At 41.2% G+C, this 18,670-nt stretch overlaps 1 protein-coding gene across 2 annotated transcripts in view; it reads right to left on the bottom strand.

Moving 5' to 3' along the window:
* Positions 1–18,670, bottom strand: part of klhl32 (kelch-like family member 32) — a 35,272-nt gene that overhangs the window by 6,195 nt on the left and 10,407 nt on the right. The window contains exons 4-8 of one of the 2 annotated variants that reach the window (XM_052064706.1): positions 17,595–17,702; positions 14,259–14,357; positions 10,267–10,482; positions 3,153–3,879; positions 1,842–1,900 (exon numbers count right to left, since the gene is read on the bottom strand). In XM_052064706.1, the coding sequence (XP_051920666.1) occupies positions 1,842–1,900; positions 3,153–3,879; positions 10,267–10,482; positions 14,259–14,357; positions 17,595–17,702 (1,209 nt within the window). Of the gene's footprint in view, positions 1–1,841; positions 1,901–3,152; positions 3,880–6,086; positions 7,888–10,266; positions 10,483–14,258; positions 14,358–17,594; positions 17,703–18,670 lie in introns of those variants that run through there. The other variant, XM_052064707.1, reaches the window with a different exon arrangement.

Below are 18,670 nucleotides of genomic sequence, written 5' to 3'. Positions count from 1 at the left end.
TTGGCTGCGTATGACAATTGGACGTAAAATTATTTTTGACTGGAGTTTTATTTCATAGGACAATCATTTTCAACCACTGTGCTATGAGAGATCACCAGTTGCGCTACTACTGCGATTACTACTACCTGCACTACTATTATGACTATTACTATAACAACTACTACTAATAATAATAATATTAGAAAAAAATCTCAGTATGATGTATGCACTCCACAGCCAATGACAATCACAAGAATAATCAAATACTGTAATATCAAATGAATACTTCTCTGACAAAATTGAGCATTATTGTCTTAATATTGGCAACATTTTTTATACACCTCTTGTCAAAATAGGATCATAGCCCATAAAGAGAGGCAGAACAAATTGAGTCTTTTTTTGGCATCAAGTTAACTGTAAATTTTGTGAATCGGGTTAAATGTGCTCTGTCTCCTGCGAGCATGATATTTTCCTTTTCGTCATATAAAAGGGAAATTGCGTGAGAAACATTGCTTGTTGTAGCATTGCTTCTTGGCCAGTCTGTCTAAGTCTGTTTATTTACCTTTTAAATGTTGGCACATTTGGAAATAATAAGCATTTGTGGGATCTGGTGTGCGCCCATGAAAAATTTTACAAATGTTCTCAAACAGCTTGTTTTGCTATAGGCAGTGAGGCTTCTATTGTGCTTTTGCTCGTGTCGCCAACATGTGCACTGAAACCTGAATGTCAACAAATGTTATGTTCAGCAGTGAGTTCAAACCCTGCCTACGGCAGTTGGATCATGGGGGTCAAAGTGTAGAGAAGACTTAGAGAACTGATTGCTGCACCGACTGAATAACATCTTTCGGTGAAGGCAGTGTGATGGTGTGAAACGGAATCTCCCTCACTGGAAAAAACAACGCTCGCCATCATTGGAGGCTATCTCAATGCAGAGATATCAGATGAGTTTTTTCAGCTGGCGTGCAATTCCACAGTATGGAACCATATTCAATCCTCCAATAGGATAATGCTCGTCCCACAGAACAGGGTTTATCAAACACGACCACCAGAATTTGGGAGGGAGAGGATGGAATGGCCTCCCAGCGGTCCTAACGTCAACCCCTTTGAACCTTTGTGGAATCAGCCAGGGTGTGCTGTTTGTGCATGAATGGCAACCACAACCACGTTGACGTTGAGTTACTAGAAATGCAGGTTGAAGAAAGGCACGCCAACCAACAGCAGTGTTTAACCAACATGATGAGCAGGTGTCAGTCTGGCTGTGTATGGTTCTTACATATGCTACGGAGGATACTGATTGTTGCGATGAATGAATGGTTAAATTGCCAATGTTTTTTTTTAATGTACTGTATTTTTTTCATTCAATCCATCAACAAAAGTCAATGGCAACAACAAACTACCGGTAAGCTGTTTGGCATTGTCAGAGAAGATTTGGTAGGATTTTCCTGGGTGAAAGCCTCATCTCACAAATGCATTTTTCATACAAATATGGCACCATTTGAAAGTGCAATAAACAGGTTTTCCAACATTATAGGATTTGCCAAGAAGCATTATTACAACAAAGAAACTATCTACCAAACATGAGTGTATTTGCGCTCTGTTCATATTGATAATACGGGCAAAATACTTTTATGTACGTTTAATTGATCGCTGGCTAATTTAGCTTTTGAATGAGTAAAGCGGCACAGTGCTGTAAACTTCACAAACGCAGTTATTTACAAGGTTGGAGCCATTCCCGTCTAAGGGGCAACATTAATGAGATTATATGAAGTTGCTGTTTTGCAACTGTTTGGATTGAAATGAGCAAGAAAAACTGTACCACACAAGCCATTTCTTCTACCATTGTGACAGTAGCAAACGGATACCTTTTCAGGCTCATATACCATCAGTCGATTCTGGTACTGAGCTGTGTTTGTCACCCCACCTAGGAAAGAAAATAAGTAACACTTTTATCAATAGCAAATGATACAAGGGACAGTGTTTTCACATGCACTGTACTGTATCTGTACTAAAGTAAAAGGGCATGTGAATCGTCCACTTTAAAGGGGCCATATCATACTGAACAACGTTGTTTTTTATATTTTGGCTACCATTATTTAAAAATGCTAATCCCTCACCAAAAACACCCGCAAATTGGTGTTTTCCTCTATTCACCCATTTCGGAGCATTCCTGCTTATTCCTGCTCTCAAAACCACCAGCCCCTAGCAATCAAAGAAAACGAGTGGCTCCTCACTTTTCTACATTACAAAGTGAGGAGCCAACCCCAATACCACCCCCTGCAGACCAAACACACAGCCACTCTCTCCAAAGAGGCACCCGTGAAACACTTTCATTTTTGCACTGGAGCCGGTGAGCAGGTCCTTTCACACAACAGGCCCCCTTTCAATTAAGTGAGAAGTCTCCAGCCGCCCGAGCGGAGCATCATTACCTCGCCAGCCCAACGGTGGTGGCTTCGGACACCACACAGTGACTCGGAGGGGCGACCAAATGCGTGACAGCGAGCTCGAAGTGGTGTGGGGTGTGTGGGGCACTTTGGGACTTATGGAAAAGCAGCACTAGTCTGCCTGATGAGAGATAACAAAGGGTCATTACAGTTTTGTGGGGGATGTGCACAGCAGCCAGCTTTAGGACAATCTCAAGAAAAGGGTGCGACAGCCACAAGGGCAGAGGTGTGGTTTTAGTGACCAAGACGTCTTACTTACGGATTAGAAAGATAACCACCAAAATACTGTCACTCAATATTAAATTGCCATTGTGCCAAAGCTAATATATAATCATGCATATGCTATAGTTATAGAAATATAGTTTTGGAAAGCTTAACAATAGCATGATATGGCACCTTTAAATTCCCAAGCAAACATGGAGGGAAAACACTTGATCGGCTCTACTAACTTCATAATGTGATGGGATTGTATGAAATTTTAGAGTATGTCAAAGGGATTCTTACTGCACATTTATCCAGAGGCTTATCATGAACTCACCAAACTGTACCTTGATTGACTTTACTTGTATCACCGTGGTACAAAACTGAGCTTTCCATTGGTCTTGTCATAAAAGTGTTGGTAATATTAGGATTATTTTTGGATCAATTGTTTGACTGGGACACTGTGTCTTAATACTTTTGTCAACAAATCATAATATACATGTAATGTTGTGTGTCGCCATTGGTATTTACCTGAGACCCAGAGCAGGTTTTCAGCCACACAGCCTGCGTGGCATGAAAGTGAACGGTCGAAAGGCTGCACATACATCCACTTATTCTTCTTCGGACAGTAGCGCTCTACTGAGGGAAGCACCTGCCTCAGCTCGTTCCTGCCACCCACTGCGTAAAGGTACTGACCCAAAGCTCCCAGTACAAAATGTTCTCTACAAGCCTTCATGGAGGCTATCTCAGTCCAGCGGTTTGTCCTGGGGTCATATCGACAGGCGGTTCTAACTGCACATGTCCTCCCACTGGTGTGCTCCATCTCCCCACCCACAACAAAGAGAAAGTTCCCCATGACAGACACACAGTGGTGGCTGCGCCCAGTAGGCATGGGTGCCAACTCGCTCCAATTCGAGCCCCCTGCCACACGAACGTGCTCCCGCGCAGCTGGATTGAAATAACGTAGCTCCCGGACTCTGCACACCTCACGCTTTCTTCCCCCGGCTATGTAGAGGGTGAGTGACTGGAAACGAGGCCTGGTGCGGGCTGACTGGTGAAGGGGCTGTGCAAAGGTGCTATGATGATAGTCCAGGGCTTCATCTATCAGAGCAGCAACAGTGGAACTGGACTGCACCAGCGGATGGCTACAGGCTAGGTGGTGCAGAGTTGAGACATCCATCAGGCCATAGCGGATATGTTGCAGAAGATCCTCAGTGTACTGGTACCGGCAGTCGTGTTCCAACCACATGACAACAAACTAAAAAGGATAACACAAAAAGCGTGATGAAGTCTCTAATGATATGTAACAATTTAGACACAATTGTGAAGCAAAAACCAAAGTAAAATGTAACTCATCTATTTTTTAATTAACATTAGGATCAGCTATATTGCCATTTGTTGCTGGCCATTGTATAAAGTATAAAAATAGTACAATACATAGAGAAGAGGCGCACAACTGCATGAGCATAACGGGCGACAACAATGGATGTCCATGCAAACACAATAAATCCTCAGCAGCTTGTACAAAACCTCACTCAGTCACTTGATATCTCCCTGCAACAGGCTGCTTGACTACCTCACAGGAAGACCACAAAACAGGCGAGTTGGCAGGAACTTCTCTTGACCCCTCCCATAGAGCACAGTGCTCCCACAAGGGTGTGTGCTCAGCCCACTGCTCTTTATGCTACCAACCCATGATTGTGTTTCAACCTACTGCACCAATCAGAAATGTTTGCTGACGGCATGATGTGGTGAGCCTCATTACCAATAATGATGAGGTCAACTACATGAAGGAGATGAGCCAACTGTTCCCAGTGGTGCAAAAACAAAAACCTCTTCCTTAATATAGGGACAACTTGTAGACTTCAGGGGACGTCATTCACAGCAGCTCAACCATCCTGACCATTGCTGATGTTGCTATTGAGAGAGTGAGCAGCACCAAGTTCCTGGGAGATGGCCTGGGGGGATAACAGCCGTCCCATGTCGCCCTCTCTCCCCCCCAGGCAGTGCACGTCATGCGACCATCCCATGTTCCCCATCACACCAAGCCCCGTCCATGTGAGGCCGAGCCACGTCCACATCAGGCCCAGCCATTGGGTGAATGTTGGGACTTCAGGGATCAGTCCCTCGAGGGTGGGGTACTGTCATGGATGTGTTTGTGACCTACAGGTGGCACTGTAGGACTCCTCCTGCACACCTGCTGGTCATTGTGTCATTAGTTTTCTGTTAAAAGGACTCCCTGTCCGACCAGTCAGTGTCGGGTCATTGCTTGTGTGTTGGTGTGTATGTCACTGTCATGGATTTGTGTTTGTATTTCTGTCACGACATGTTTTTTGCTTATGCCATGGGTTTTTGTTTGTCTTGGATTTAATTTTTTGAGTGTTTTTTTTTTTTTTTTTTACATTTTGTTGAGTCCACACTTCCTCTCCTGGGTACTCTATCACCACTATCTATCACCACCTCTATCACGAATCAATAGCAATCAGATTGGATACAATCTACATACAGTATAATAGCCATGACATGGGTGTAATCTTGCTTTTTTAAATATTTTACTATGTATACAGATGTATTGTATTGAATAGTAAAGAAACAAATATTTTGGTACAAATACGTATTAAAAAATACTCTTCCGGTTCAAGCAAAATGTACTGCACAATTTGGTCTCAGTTGATATCCATTGCAAAATTATTGCAATTGATACGCTAGAACATCAGTGTGAATGACTCTCGCGCCCACGAAATACAGATACAGTAATTAATTATTACCGGTTGTCCTTTAGTGAGGAACTTCAAAACAGCATCAAGGCATAAACAAAAACAGTAAAAGAAGGCGAACACACCGATTGCAAAATAAGAAAGTGCAGTGGGGGATTCTCAGGGAAGAAACAATGGAGGACTTCTAATCCTAATTATTTTTTAGGATACCTACAGGATATTATGAAAACCTCAGTCAAACCAACACAACATCCCAAAGTCAAGACTGTAAACATCCACGGGCACCCTCGTTTGTTTCATGCGGGTAAACTGGGTAATTGAACTTAAGAGCTGTGGAAGGTTATTTAGTTGCTGTGAGGTATGGATGTGGGCAAGACGTCTGGGGATTACTGATTTCATTTTCACGTAATACAAAGTGATTTTACTATGAAGACAACTCAGTAGACTATTGTTATATGCAATATAAGTCACAATTGTGTCGCTCTGGAGAAGAAATGGGAAACCTTGTGCTGGGTGCGGGCATAAATCACAGTTATCTTAGTCTTAGCTTTGCTCTCCTTTCAAACATCACTTAAAAGTGGAAAAGTGAAACAAAACACTCTAGTGAGGATTCCATCATTTTGTGGTGACTGTATTGTCTTTGCCGTCGCTCACTCTGCTTTTCTCCTCTTCACAGCGCTGAAGTGACATCATGTGTGCTGGTGTGTGTGTGTGTGTGTGTGTGTGTGTTTGGATGGCGGCAGCTTACTGTGAAGGTCACGCTGCATCACACAACTTCCTCGGGGCACAGAATAAATCAACTCCTTCCGCTCCATGCTGAAAGAGCAAGTGCAAGTGTGTTTGTGTGTGCGCATGTGCGTGCGTGTGTGTGTATGTGTGTGTGTGTGTGTGGGGGGGGGTGTATAAAAAGGGTAAAGTGAGGGACAGAGATAGTGAGGGAGAAAGGGGAGGGATGGGGGTTAGCTACATGAAGGCAGAGCAAAGGATGGCAAGACAGAAGAGGGGGGAACAAAGGCAGAGAAAATGTGATTTTCCGAGCGTGAGACTCTCTGAGAAAACACACGTTGACAATGATTGACAGCTGAGCTATATCGGTCCGATATTGGTGTGCACAGTCCCCCTACAATTTCGGACGATGGCCCTCTCTTCCTGTCCGCTTCCGTCTGATGCTCAAATTAACCTTCTGGGCGCAGTGAAGGAGGCCTAAAGCAGCCTAATCAGAGACTGATTATGGCAGCGGCGGCTGGTTAAGGGGTCAGCGTAATTGTGCCATCAGAGGCCTGATTGTTTTCAATCAGACGAGCGCGCGACTGACAGCTAGGGGATTGGGGCCCTGATGGAGGCGGAGGGCCTAATCAGAAAAGAGAAGGGGAGAAAGAGAGAAAGGGAGTGAGAGCAGAGGAAGGCGGGAGGGCACAGGGGGGGGGGCTGATTGGCGCAAATGAACAGTCAAAATGGCAAGTCCTCACACCGCACAACCGCCTCACGCCACCGTCTACGCACACACCTTGACACTTCATCAGACAGGCACACAAGCCAAGCTCGCTTGCTTCCACGCGCGCATGAATGAATGGCAATCAATCACATACACATTCAGAGGAAATACCACTGTGATTGCAGGTCAACACAAACAAACATTAAATGAGATGCAGATGGAAGTGTTTAATTTGTTCCGTTAGCAGTGCGTTTTTCCTTCTATTGTATCCCTCAATTCCAGTTGTGTATTTTATAGTTGTGTGCCAAGATACAATTCACTTTAAGTTAAAGACTGTGACATTGGTATACATTTTTATGCGTCATTGGTGCAGCTTCATCAAGTGAATGAGAATGTGACCAGGTGATTCCCTTCAACGTCATTGTGGTATTGGGAGTGAAGGAGTTTAATCCTTCATTTCTATTGTCAATCACCGTACATCATCTTTGGTACTTCATCGGTAGACTCTTATACACCCCATCCAAATGTATTACAACAGGAAGGCCAACACCTTTATCTTTGCGGTCAATCAAAAATATTTTGGAACAAAAATGTAGATGAGAAAAGAGTTTGAAAATTGAGTTTCATTTCCATGTGTTTCTATCTGAATCTGATTCACAGCTTAGAAGACCACCTTTTCAGGTGTACAAAATGACTGCAAAAGATAATTAAATTAGTCTGAAGTCAATAAATTTGGCGCGGAGCGAGCAGTTAGCACATCCGCCTCACAATTCTGAGGGTGGGGATCCAAATCTGGGCAGGAGGAAGCATGCTCTCCCCATTCTTGCGATATCTTCAGCTTCTCCATCTTACGCTCACATTCCACCTCCTTTGGTTAATTGAAGACTATATTGTCCTCCAGCGTGAATGTGAAGGTTTGTTTCTGTATATGTGCCCTGTGACTGACTGGCGACCAGTCCAAGGTTTACCCCGCCTAGGGATGGTAATTGTTGAGATTTTTACAGTTCTGATTCCAGTATTGATTCTGTTCATTGATTCAATATTTTAGCGATTCTCTGAAAGATATTTCTTGGAGGAAAAAAGAGACTGAATAAGTAGATTAGCATCCACTTATATCTTAATTAAAAGAAATACTAAAAAAGTAACATGACCTTCCAAACCCAACGGTGTGGTCTGAAGAGGTCCACACCCAAGGACTCTTGGATGGGGTGCTCTGGGGGCCCAAGAAAAAAAAAAGTTCATGTATATTTTTCTGTAGAAATTGACAAAATATAACCACACTTATTCTTTGGCAATTACATAATAATGTCCAGAAAGATTTCAACACTCATATGATATGAATATAACTCGGGCAGCCGGTGACAAATATAATCGACTCAAATCCAACTGTGGTATGGGAGCTCTCACTGCCCCGTCCTCGGTGAAAGGTGAAGCGAGCGGTAGACTGGACCGAGAACTGCCAGCCTCTGAGCCAATAGGACTCTGTCTCTCGTCACGCAGCAGGTACTACAATAAGGTCAAAATGGCACTATCTGAGTTATCTGGAGTAGTGACAGCAGAGGAGGTGGTTAGAAGAAATATTAATACAATTTGCAAGCTGTCCTGCAGTTATCCTTCCTTGTAAAACCTAAACAATCTTACGTACGTTTGGTGCCATGTTTATGACTAGCCACATTAATAAATTACGTTGTTACACAACGTGCATGGCTCTCAACAAGAACTGGTTTTCGATTCTCATCCCTAAACCAGCCAAGGCAGCCTGGATAGGTTCAAGATCACCTGCGACACTGGTGAGGAAAAATGGATGGGTAATGGATGTATTGAACAAGTCTTTAATATTTATATGAAAATCCATTTGCTTGAAATATTTTGCAAACATCTGCATTTCTCACCATTTGTTTTGTTAGGGTTTATTCCATTCCTTCTCTTTTTGCAGGTAAAATGCATGCTTTGTATGGTTTAACTTTGGAGATTGACTGTCTAGAACTTTCCAGTTCCTCCTCCTAATTAACAAACTCCTTTGTTGTTTTGGAGTATAATCGTGCTGCATGGTGAAATCTTTCTTTAAATTGGCAGATGTTTTTAACCCCATTTATTTTGCTTGTGTCATCATCTGTTCGATCACCCCAGCAGAAGCCACTCAAGACAAAGCCTTAATATCAGGTCCACTTTTTTTTTTGTTGTTGTACAGATTGGACATCTGAGCAGATCAAGGTTTTAGTGTTTCCATGGCTTTGAAAATATTTCATCTTTGTCTCATGAAATCTTGTCTTAGATTTTTGACAAATTCCAGTCAAGCCCTAATATTCTTCTTGCTAATAAGTTGTTTGCATCATCAAGTGAAGCATCTGTTCCATTGGTCAAGAAGTCTTCTGCGAACAGTATGAGTAGGTTACCCATTAGTGCTCTGGAGGTTGTTGCTGATGTAACTGACCGTTGTTTGACACAACGGATGTGTATGTTATAAAGATAGTTCGTTGTAGCCATTTCCAATAAAATGGCCACTATGTATGTTACAGAATGAACATTCGTAGATGTAATACAGTATAAACATGTCAAATACAAATAAGTGTACACAGTATGGAGAAAAGAAAAAAAAATTATAAGATATGAAACAAGCAACTTTAGAGTTCCTAATTCATCTCGGAAAACATTCAGTCAGCAAATTAAATCTGAAGTTCAGGATATGCTGCGCCCCAAAGCCATTTACGATCATCTTTCAATCTGTTGGCCTCAAACTCTGCCATGATGTTCTTGCCATGATTGTCGAAATCATTGATTTTGCCAATTCGTAGCCTCAGCTGAGCATTGTCGGGGAGACTCCTTTTTGAAAGTGAGAGACAATGTCAGCCTTCACAGACAGCAGGATTTGCTTCCAATTACCAGACAAGCTTTCAGACCATGAGCTCAGGACCGCGCCTTGCTTTCGCAAGTACAGTCAAACCATGGTTCATTGTAAAGTAGGCCTTTTCACCTTTTAGTGGGAAAATATGGCTGTTATATTGAATTTTATATCATAAACATGTTTGTTGTAAGCAAAATTGGCAAATGGAACTTTGAAATGTGAACGTCAGAGGGGTGAAAAGGTAAACGCAGTACGCTGAAAAGAGGTTCAACCATATCTTCAACCGTATCTTCGTGTTTGTGTTTTGGATTCAAATGAAAATACACGAAAAAACAATCTGAGCTGTTGTCTCATCTTCATATTTTAAAGTCAAACTCAAATGTTTTCTACAGTAAAAATACGTGACAGGAGACACGATTGGGCCTCCAGATTTTCTTATTCATCTCATTTCCTTACATATCCTGCAATTTGAAAAATCACAACTTCAGTCTCCCATCACTCCCGGATGGGAATGTCGGGGAGAGCTCCCGCTGATTCTGCAAAATGTTTAGTTGAAGGTTCTATTACTAATGACAGAAACTCGGAGTGTTATTCAAAAATTATACGCAAGAACGGTATCTCAAACAAATTTAGGACACGTTTCTATACCTTCCATATCTCTTCTTCACTCAGCGAGGTGAGACGGTCGCTCTTGAGGACCTCCTTGAGAAGGCGGAACGGCAGCTGCAGGACGTCCTCCTGCCGTGTCTGGCTCAGCTCAGACAGGTGACCAACCAAGAAGCCCACCACAGCCTCCTCCAAGGAAGGAAGGTGAAAGAGATCGGCCACACGGTACAGCTCCAAGTAGTTAACACTGTTCAATTCCTGCAGACACGCAGAGACACAGAGTTTATATTCCGGGAGTGGGGCAATTAATGCCTATGCAAAGAAAAACGGACTCAACTTCAATAAAGAATAGTTTAAATTCTTTTGTATGATAGAAGGTAAGCACTTGATGAACGGCCATCTTTTACTTGGCTAAAACATTCTATTAGTATCCAGTCAGTACAGCACGCGCCAATATTACAGTCACAACTAAGTTCTAGTTAACAAATGCCACACATTCCCATTTGCCAAACATTTATGATAGAGCGCATGTGCTTTATCAGACAAGCCACAAATGTGCAGTTTTTACATTAAGCGTAAGCTGATTTCAATCTCACAGTGTAATGAAAAAGCAGTGAGGGAGAAAGGCAATAAATGTGAGAGGAAGGGGGTGGGATGGGGAAATCCAAGTCGTTTGAAAATGTGGAATACGACTGCCACCTTCTGGCATTGGTGAATACAACTGCGCATAGCCTGAATGTTCGACAGGTCTGTGTAGTCCCTCGAACGACACAAATCACGTACATATTCTGCACAGGATACATTACATACACACGCATTTCAATTAAGATTATTTCATTTCATTTTAATCAAACAATTAAATGAGAGTTATGATGATTGGTGTATTTTTAAATGAAAGTACTGTACGCACCAAGAATGGTTTGGATCAATTAAGTATTCGCTGCGCATCATTATTCACAATTATCGGTGGAGGTCATCGTGACACGCCACTCAATCTGAATTTTAATGCCATGGCAGGTAATCAATAGTAGTCATTTGACCTCAACTTCTACCAATATATCTAATTCAGCATCTGGTACAACTTTTGTCATGTAAATAAACAGACGTGGGTTTACTGTTCCTAACATTAATAAACAATCACTTACGCTCATCTGTTTACAATGTCAATGGTTGGTCATCTGTTGCTCCATAACGTTGTAAAACCACCAGATGGCTCACGAGAGCAACGTTTGCCATTGAGAGTTAAACATGCTAAACTAGTTATATATTTTAACCTCGTGACCGGCGTTTTTGGATAAAATGACCTTGTACTCACACGCAAATATTTAATGTGGGAATTTAAAATGGATGTTGTGTAATCGAGAGGCCATTATGATCCCTACAGAAATGGTTCAAGGATTTGGAAAATAACAGTGTTTGAACAAGTCCTGAATAAGTACCCACACTCAAAGTGAACCTCTAGTGGACCATTTTGAGGTATTGATGGGTATATAAAGTTTAATACATATCTGGTGGGGTTTTTTTCTGTTTTCATTTTTGTGTAGACCAGTTCTGTCTGATGTTTCCCTCCTCCAACACTCCTGATTCAAATGATCAAGGATCATTATCAGGCTTCTCCCACTTTGCTGATGAGCTGATCATTTGATTTCATGCATATTTGTGTTATGTTTTGGTTAAGATGACATTTGGTTTTGTTCCCTGGTGCCCTTTTTGTTTTCCGCTGTTCTCGTCATCTGGGTACCTTGAGTTTAAGCAATCAGCTCCCTCAGACCTTCGTGTCTTGTCCAGGTGTTTCTCGTCATCTCGTCACTTTGCTTGTATTTAGTTCCCTGGGTTCTGTCAATCGTGGTTGGATCGTTGTGTGTGTCTGTGTGCTCCTGTCATATTTTGTTCCGGTCAGAGTTTGTTTGTTTATTACTATGGCTTCTTGTGGTTTTCAGGACTTTGTATTTGTTAATGTAGTTTTTTCCAGTGTACCCCTGCAAATGTTTTTGTTAATACATATTGTTCAGCGCAGCCTGCTACTCCTGCCTCCCCACTTTTTGGGGTCCTCTACCTACCACGGACAAACATGACAATTTGTGAAAGCCATTGACGAAGCCAACCTCCACAAAATGTGCCTGAAAAGTGGAGCTGAAATTTATCGAAAAATAATTTAATTTCTCATCTTCAAAGAATTCAAAATGAAATGCATCCTCCTCCTCTAAAAAGTCAACAGGTATATCGAGATGAGTTTCATCACTCGCACGTATTTAGAAACTGCCATTCTAGTTTGTATCCGTAATTATCAAATACATGCTGAGTTGTCAACATCGGTTATTTTGATTAGTTTCTGGAGAAGTACAAATAAATGCAGCATCCAGCGAAACAAAACCAGCAGAAGCAGTTCGGACCAGGGTTCCTCCTGTGGACAGTGACGTCTCGGTGATAGTCGGGACAGTGATGAGGAATACGTTTGTTGACTAGTTGAAAAAAAAGTTAGTCAAGTGTTAGCTTGTTTGTGACATTTATGGATGTAACTATACAAAGCCACTCAATAAATATAAACGGCTGCTCAATCCTAAAGTGATTTCTTCTTTCTCCATCTTTGACCACTTGTTAGGGAAAGACTGTACAAATGGGTGAAATGCAACGTTCTTCTGTGCCTCAACAGCTGCTTTTGTGAGAATCCACAAATGATCTGAAGTGACATGCTCATGCTCCACACTGAATGTTCATTTATATGTATTGGGAGTAAAGGGAAGTGAACTTGTGTTTTGTGTTTATCATGTGTGTGTTTTATTGTTTGTAACAGTGTTTTATAATAGTATAGAATAGGTAATAGTTGTAACTCCTGAAAACAACACCAATAAAAAATCTCCATATGTGAGATGGGACCAAGTACTTGTTTACGCTATTGTTAATAAGATGCATTTTATCTACATTTATATGTATTTTATGTACGATACACACATTTACTTTGTCAACTTCACTTCTCATCTGTTTGAAACCAAAAAAAAATACACCCAATGCTTTTTAATCATTAGAAATAAATTCAGGGGTCAGGGGATTATAGAACGAATGTTTTTTTTTTTAATTGTGTGAATAGTTTGCCGCTGGATGCTGTTATTTACTTTCTTTTATTTTGCTTTTGCACTTGCACCCAAAATTGTCAGTGTGTGCCTGCACAGAAGAGTGGATATATTGTATCTAATCCGTAGTGTGTGCGTGTGTGTGTGTGTGTGCGTGTGTGTGTGTGTGTGTGTGCGTGTGTGTGCTTGAAGCTGCTTTTGGCTTTTGGCTTCCAGTGGCTTAAGGCTTCATTGCCAGTATTTGCAAAACAGTCTCTGTTGGAATCAGTTGCATTGTGGGAAATGCGCTACATATTGACAATGAATAAAGAATGTAAGGGCGGCACGGTAGATATAAAACAAAACGTGGTTATTTTGAGTAGTTGAGCAGTGCATTTTCTATATGCATTTGAAAATTAAAACCCGATGAGAATACTCTTCTGCACACTGGGTCAATAATAAAACAGACAGAAACACGTATTTTGCCTCCAAGTAGATTAAAAAATGTGGCCCAGGACATGATTTAAATTGTGTGTGTGTGTGTGTGTGTGTGTGTGTGTGTGTGCGTGTGTGTGCTTGAAGCTGCTTTTGGCTTTTGGCTTCCAGTGGCTTAAGGCTTCATTGCCAGTATTTGCAAAACAGTCTCTGTTGGAATCAGTTGCATTGTGGGAAATGCGCTACATATTGACAATGAATAAAGAATGTAAGGGCGGCACGGTAGATATAAAACAAAACGTGGTTATTTTGAGTAGTTGAGCAGTGCATTTTCTATATGCATTTGAAAATTAAAACCCGATGAGAATACTCTTCTGCACACTGGGTCAATAATAAAACAGACAGAAACACGTATTTTGCCTCCAAGTAGATTAAAAAATGTGGCCCAGGACATGATTTAAATTGTGTGTGTGTGTGTGTGTGTGTGTGTGTGTGTGTGTGTGTGTGTGTGTGTGTGTGTGTGTGTGTGTGTGAGAGAAGGTTTGGTACCTGGATGAGGTAGTGGGAGCAGATGCTGAGAAGTTCCAGCAGCTGAAGGTGGCTTCCAGCAGACAACACATCCTGGATCACTGTTGGCTCCAGTACAATCTGCCCACAGGAAAACACAACCTTTGCCATATATGTCAATGATGTCATAATAACCCCTAAACCAGAGGTTGTGAACCCGGGTTCGATTGAAACCGGGTTCGATCGAACCCTCGGGGTTCGGTAAATCGGTCTCAGGTATTCGACGGAGCCTCTGCCATGGAGGGTAAGACATATGCGACTCAAGATGTCAATTAGTTATGACACACCCACTTGGCCATCACTGCCTGCAGATGATCACGTGACATGGCTTGTCCAATCAGTGCTGTGGGAAATTTAGTTTGCTTAGTATTCAACGTGTGACTGTTTGTATAGTACAATTAAAACAAATGAAAAAAATATATCTATCGATCGATCGATAGGTATACTTAGCGCTTGAAATGTTATTTACTTTTTTCTGTTTTTAATAAATGTTTTTGTAAACATCTTCAATTTGTAAAAAAATAAAATTAAATAAAAAAAGTATATTTCTTTTTTGCTAATGAAGGGTTCGGTGCATGTGCATATTAACTGGTCGGGTTCGGTACCTCTAAGAAAGTTAAGATCCATTGTCCTAAACCATTAACACCTTTTTACTGTATGTCAATTTCGGAGGGAAAAAAGTACAAAATGGATGCTTTAACCCGAAGTATTATATAGAATGCTGTGAACAATGCAAATGTTACAGATTGATGTGAAGTGACTCAGCTCCCAGACACAGGCAGTAATCTCCCTTTGCACGTGTATTACTTTTTGAATTGTTACATTTTATTGTACTGTGGTCTATTTATATCTATACATACATGTATATGATGGTTACAATGTCTTACTTGGAGAGAATATGGTGTGCAAGAAGCCGCCTGACTTCACGAATCAGGTTTTCTTATGGAGGAGTTTATTTTACTGTAACTCAAACTCTGTAACTCTTAACATGAAGTGGTTCAAGGTTTTTTGACACTTCAATGACCTTTATGTTGAAATGTTACTGAAACTCTACAGCAGTGGTTCGACGGAGCCTCCACCTTGGAGAAGAAACACCCGACTCCACATTTCAATTAGTTATGACACGCCGCCTGCAGATGATTACATTACATCATTTGTCAAATCAGTGCTGCGAAAAATGCAGTTTGCTTCGTCGTCAATGTGTGACTGTCGTGATAATACGTCGTGATTTTTTTGGGGAGAATTAAAAAAAAAATAAACCAAGCCAAAAAAAAAGAACGCGGTCAGACGAATATGTACAACATGGATTCACATGCATCACGGAAAGTGATGGGACTCAATGGCCTATCTGCATCATTTGAGCAACTCAAAACTGAATGAACACTTCTTAAATCATATTTTTATTTTTCCCTAGTGAAGGGTTTGGTGAATGTGCACATGAACTGGTTGGGTTCGGTCCTTTTAACAAGGTTAAGAATCACTGCTCTATAGTAAAAAAACAAAACAACCAAAACAAATAAATTTATTGTGATGTAGTCAGATGCACCCTAGAAGAAATTAAGATCTGAATTGGATATGATTTTGAAATTGGGGTGGAAAAAACAATTAGATGGAACAGATTAAGGTGGGCAGGCGACCCGGTAGTCCAGTGGTTAGCATGCTTCACAGTTTGATTCCAGCTCCGGCCTCCCTGTATGGAGTATGCATGTTCTCCCCTGGGCCTGCGTGAGTTTTCTCTGGGTACTCCGGTTTCCTCCCACATTCTCCTAAAAAAACATCCATGGTAGGCTGATTGAACACTCTAAATTGTTCCTAGGCATGAGCGTGGGCGTGGATGGTTGTTCGTCTCTTATGTGCTCTGCGATTGTCTGGCAACCGATTCAGGGTGTCCCCGCCTACTGCCCAAAGACAGCTGGGATAGGCTCCAGCGCCCCCCACGACCCTAGTGAGGATAAAGCGGTTCGGAAAATTAATGAATGAATGAAAAGATTAAGGTGGACTTTGGGGTTTCTGCCTCTGTACTTCTCCAAAGAAAGATTTTAGTCAGTCATCATCAAGATTAACGATGAGTTCTTGTTTGTTTGTTTTTAGCCATTTTTTACACTTGCAATTTAGTTAAGTGTGTTCAAATGTTGACCACTGACCTGGACTGTTCCCTATAAAACAATTATTCATTGCTTTCAGTGTTTGGATTTGAGGTTTAAATGTTTAAAATAAAAGCAAAACACACAGCAATGGAAAGTGTGTGTTTTTTTTTTCTTTTTCTCAGTAATAGCAAAACGATCCAATGGCGGCGTGTGCCATTAATTTGCAGGCCTGTATGACGTGTGAGTGAATGATTTTAGTGGGTTGTTATTTACGGTGTGGGGATAAGCATATTGTCCTCATCTCATCCGCTATCATCTTCTCTGGGCAGACGGATGGCTGAGCCAACTGATGCAGGCGGCTTGCAAGCCTGCTGTTGACCTACTTACACTCCCAAACCAACTACCACTTGCTCATTTCCACTGTAGAAATAAAATTAGGGCATTAGTTACAATTTGAGTTTGCAGCCTCTCGCTATCCAGTATAAACCTTGGATGCTTCTGGGACTGAATATTGCTGATGGAGCAAGGGTAAAGGAAGGTCGTATAACATGGTCAGACACTTGTTGGGGCTGGTGAGAGTACACGAATGGCTGAAAACCAATACAATTCCCCCCACAGATCCACAGTCACGCTGCTGATTACGTTAATGCGGGTGCGATTAAAAGGCTAATCGGCAAAAACCTTGTATCATGTTCGATATTTAGAAGACGTATTTGACTGCATGAAAAACCACAAGGAGGAAGGTCCATTTGAAAAGTCTCGTCTAACGCGAAATCATTTTCACTGTCTTTGTGTTGAAGTGTAATTTGCAAATACATTTGTAACAGCATTAAAATGATTAAAGGATTAACAAATGCAGTATTCAATCATAAAATGGGCAAAGTGAATAGTGAAAGGGGCATAAATGAAAAATGAGAGGAAAGCTTCAACACTGTACTGTATTGGGTACTCAAATACTTCTATCCATGTACACTAAAACATCAGAATTAAACATAATATCTTGTGTTTATTAAAACAAGAACACTTAAAAAACAAACAAATTGCAAACCCCAAAAGACACGCTCATGAAAAAACAATTATTAACCCAAAAAATATTTACATCATGGGAGACAGCAAATTGTGGAGGCGATGACAATGTGTCATGAAACTGAAAAATGAATTGTTATATTGACATATTCCCAATTGAATGTATGATAATCTATTAATGAATCATTTCTATCGAACCTCTCACCTGTCCAGTGTAGGCAAAGTCCAAGGCGTGCTTCAACCCGACACTGGTCACTCCTTGCAGAGTCACTTCATCAGCCACACTCTCCACCATGCACAAGCTGAACATGGCCTGATGACAAAACCAAATACGGAAGTCATTAGAGGGACTTTACATTTTGGTTTATCATTTAAGAGATTTTTGTTTTCCCCCCAGACTCTTGTCTCCCTTACGTTTTAGTATTTTATGTGTGAATTGGAGCTGCACTGCAAAATGAGTTGTGGATCTTCAGAAAACACAACAAGACAGTTTAATCCGAACCTGCCAGACACAACAGCCAAGAAACCTTCGGTATTTATTGCTTTCCTCAGCTCCAAAACTCAATATAGGACATTCAGTACTTTGTGATACACAGTACACCTCTTGCCTTAAGTACCGCCTGGTGCTTTCTACCGCCTTTATTACCATTTCGTCTTACTGTTTATTCTGTATGTTAAATCGCTCCATGTACAGCACTTTGTATGCAGCGATGGCTGTTTGAAAGGGCTCTATAAATACTGTTGACTTGACTTGACTTGACTTGACTTGACTTAAGTTGGGCGCACACAGACATCTGGGCAAAATCAAAGCAGGGGCCACAGTGTCTGTAGTCTGACACTGATGAGTGGAGCTTTGGTCATCAAAGCTATTGATTGCTGTCATGCCATGATGGGATGTCACCCACTGATCAGGGGACCAGTGCAGCAGTGTGATAGTAAAGCACAAAAGGGTGATGTTCCAAACAAGGAAACGAGATATCTATTCCGCCTACATTCACATCTTCACATTCACTCTTTTTCCTCTGACGTATTCCATCTGATCGACCAAACGTTCCAATTTAATTTAATCAAAACAAACTACATGAATAAAAAATAGAGATGTCAGTTTATTTATTTATTTTTGGGGACAGTAATTTGCAGAAGAGTAGCGCTGCATTACTGATGGGTGATTCTAATAATTCGTTTGTTCCGATTTGGCTCAATGATAATTGCACAATTCTTATGATAAATATTTTTTGAGGATTCAAGGTTTAGAGTGGAGCAGTATTGCCTGACATGTTG

The sequence above is a fragment of the Hippocampus zosterae genome, chromosome 5, assembly GCF_025434085.1.
Source record: "Hippocampus zosterae strain Florida chromosome 5, ASM2543408v3, whole genome shotgun sequence".
Taxonomy (NCBI): domain Eukaryota; kingdom Metazoa; phylum Chordata; class Actinopteri; order Syngnathiformes; family Syngnathidae; genus Hippocampus; species Hippocampus zosterae.
The sequence above is the reverse complement of the archived record's forward strand: the minus strand, read 5'-3'. Positions and strand labels throughout refer to the sequence as shown.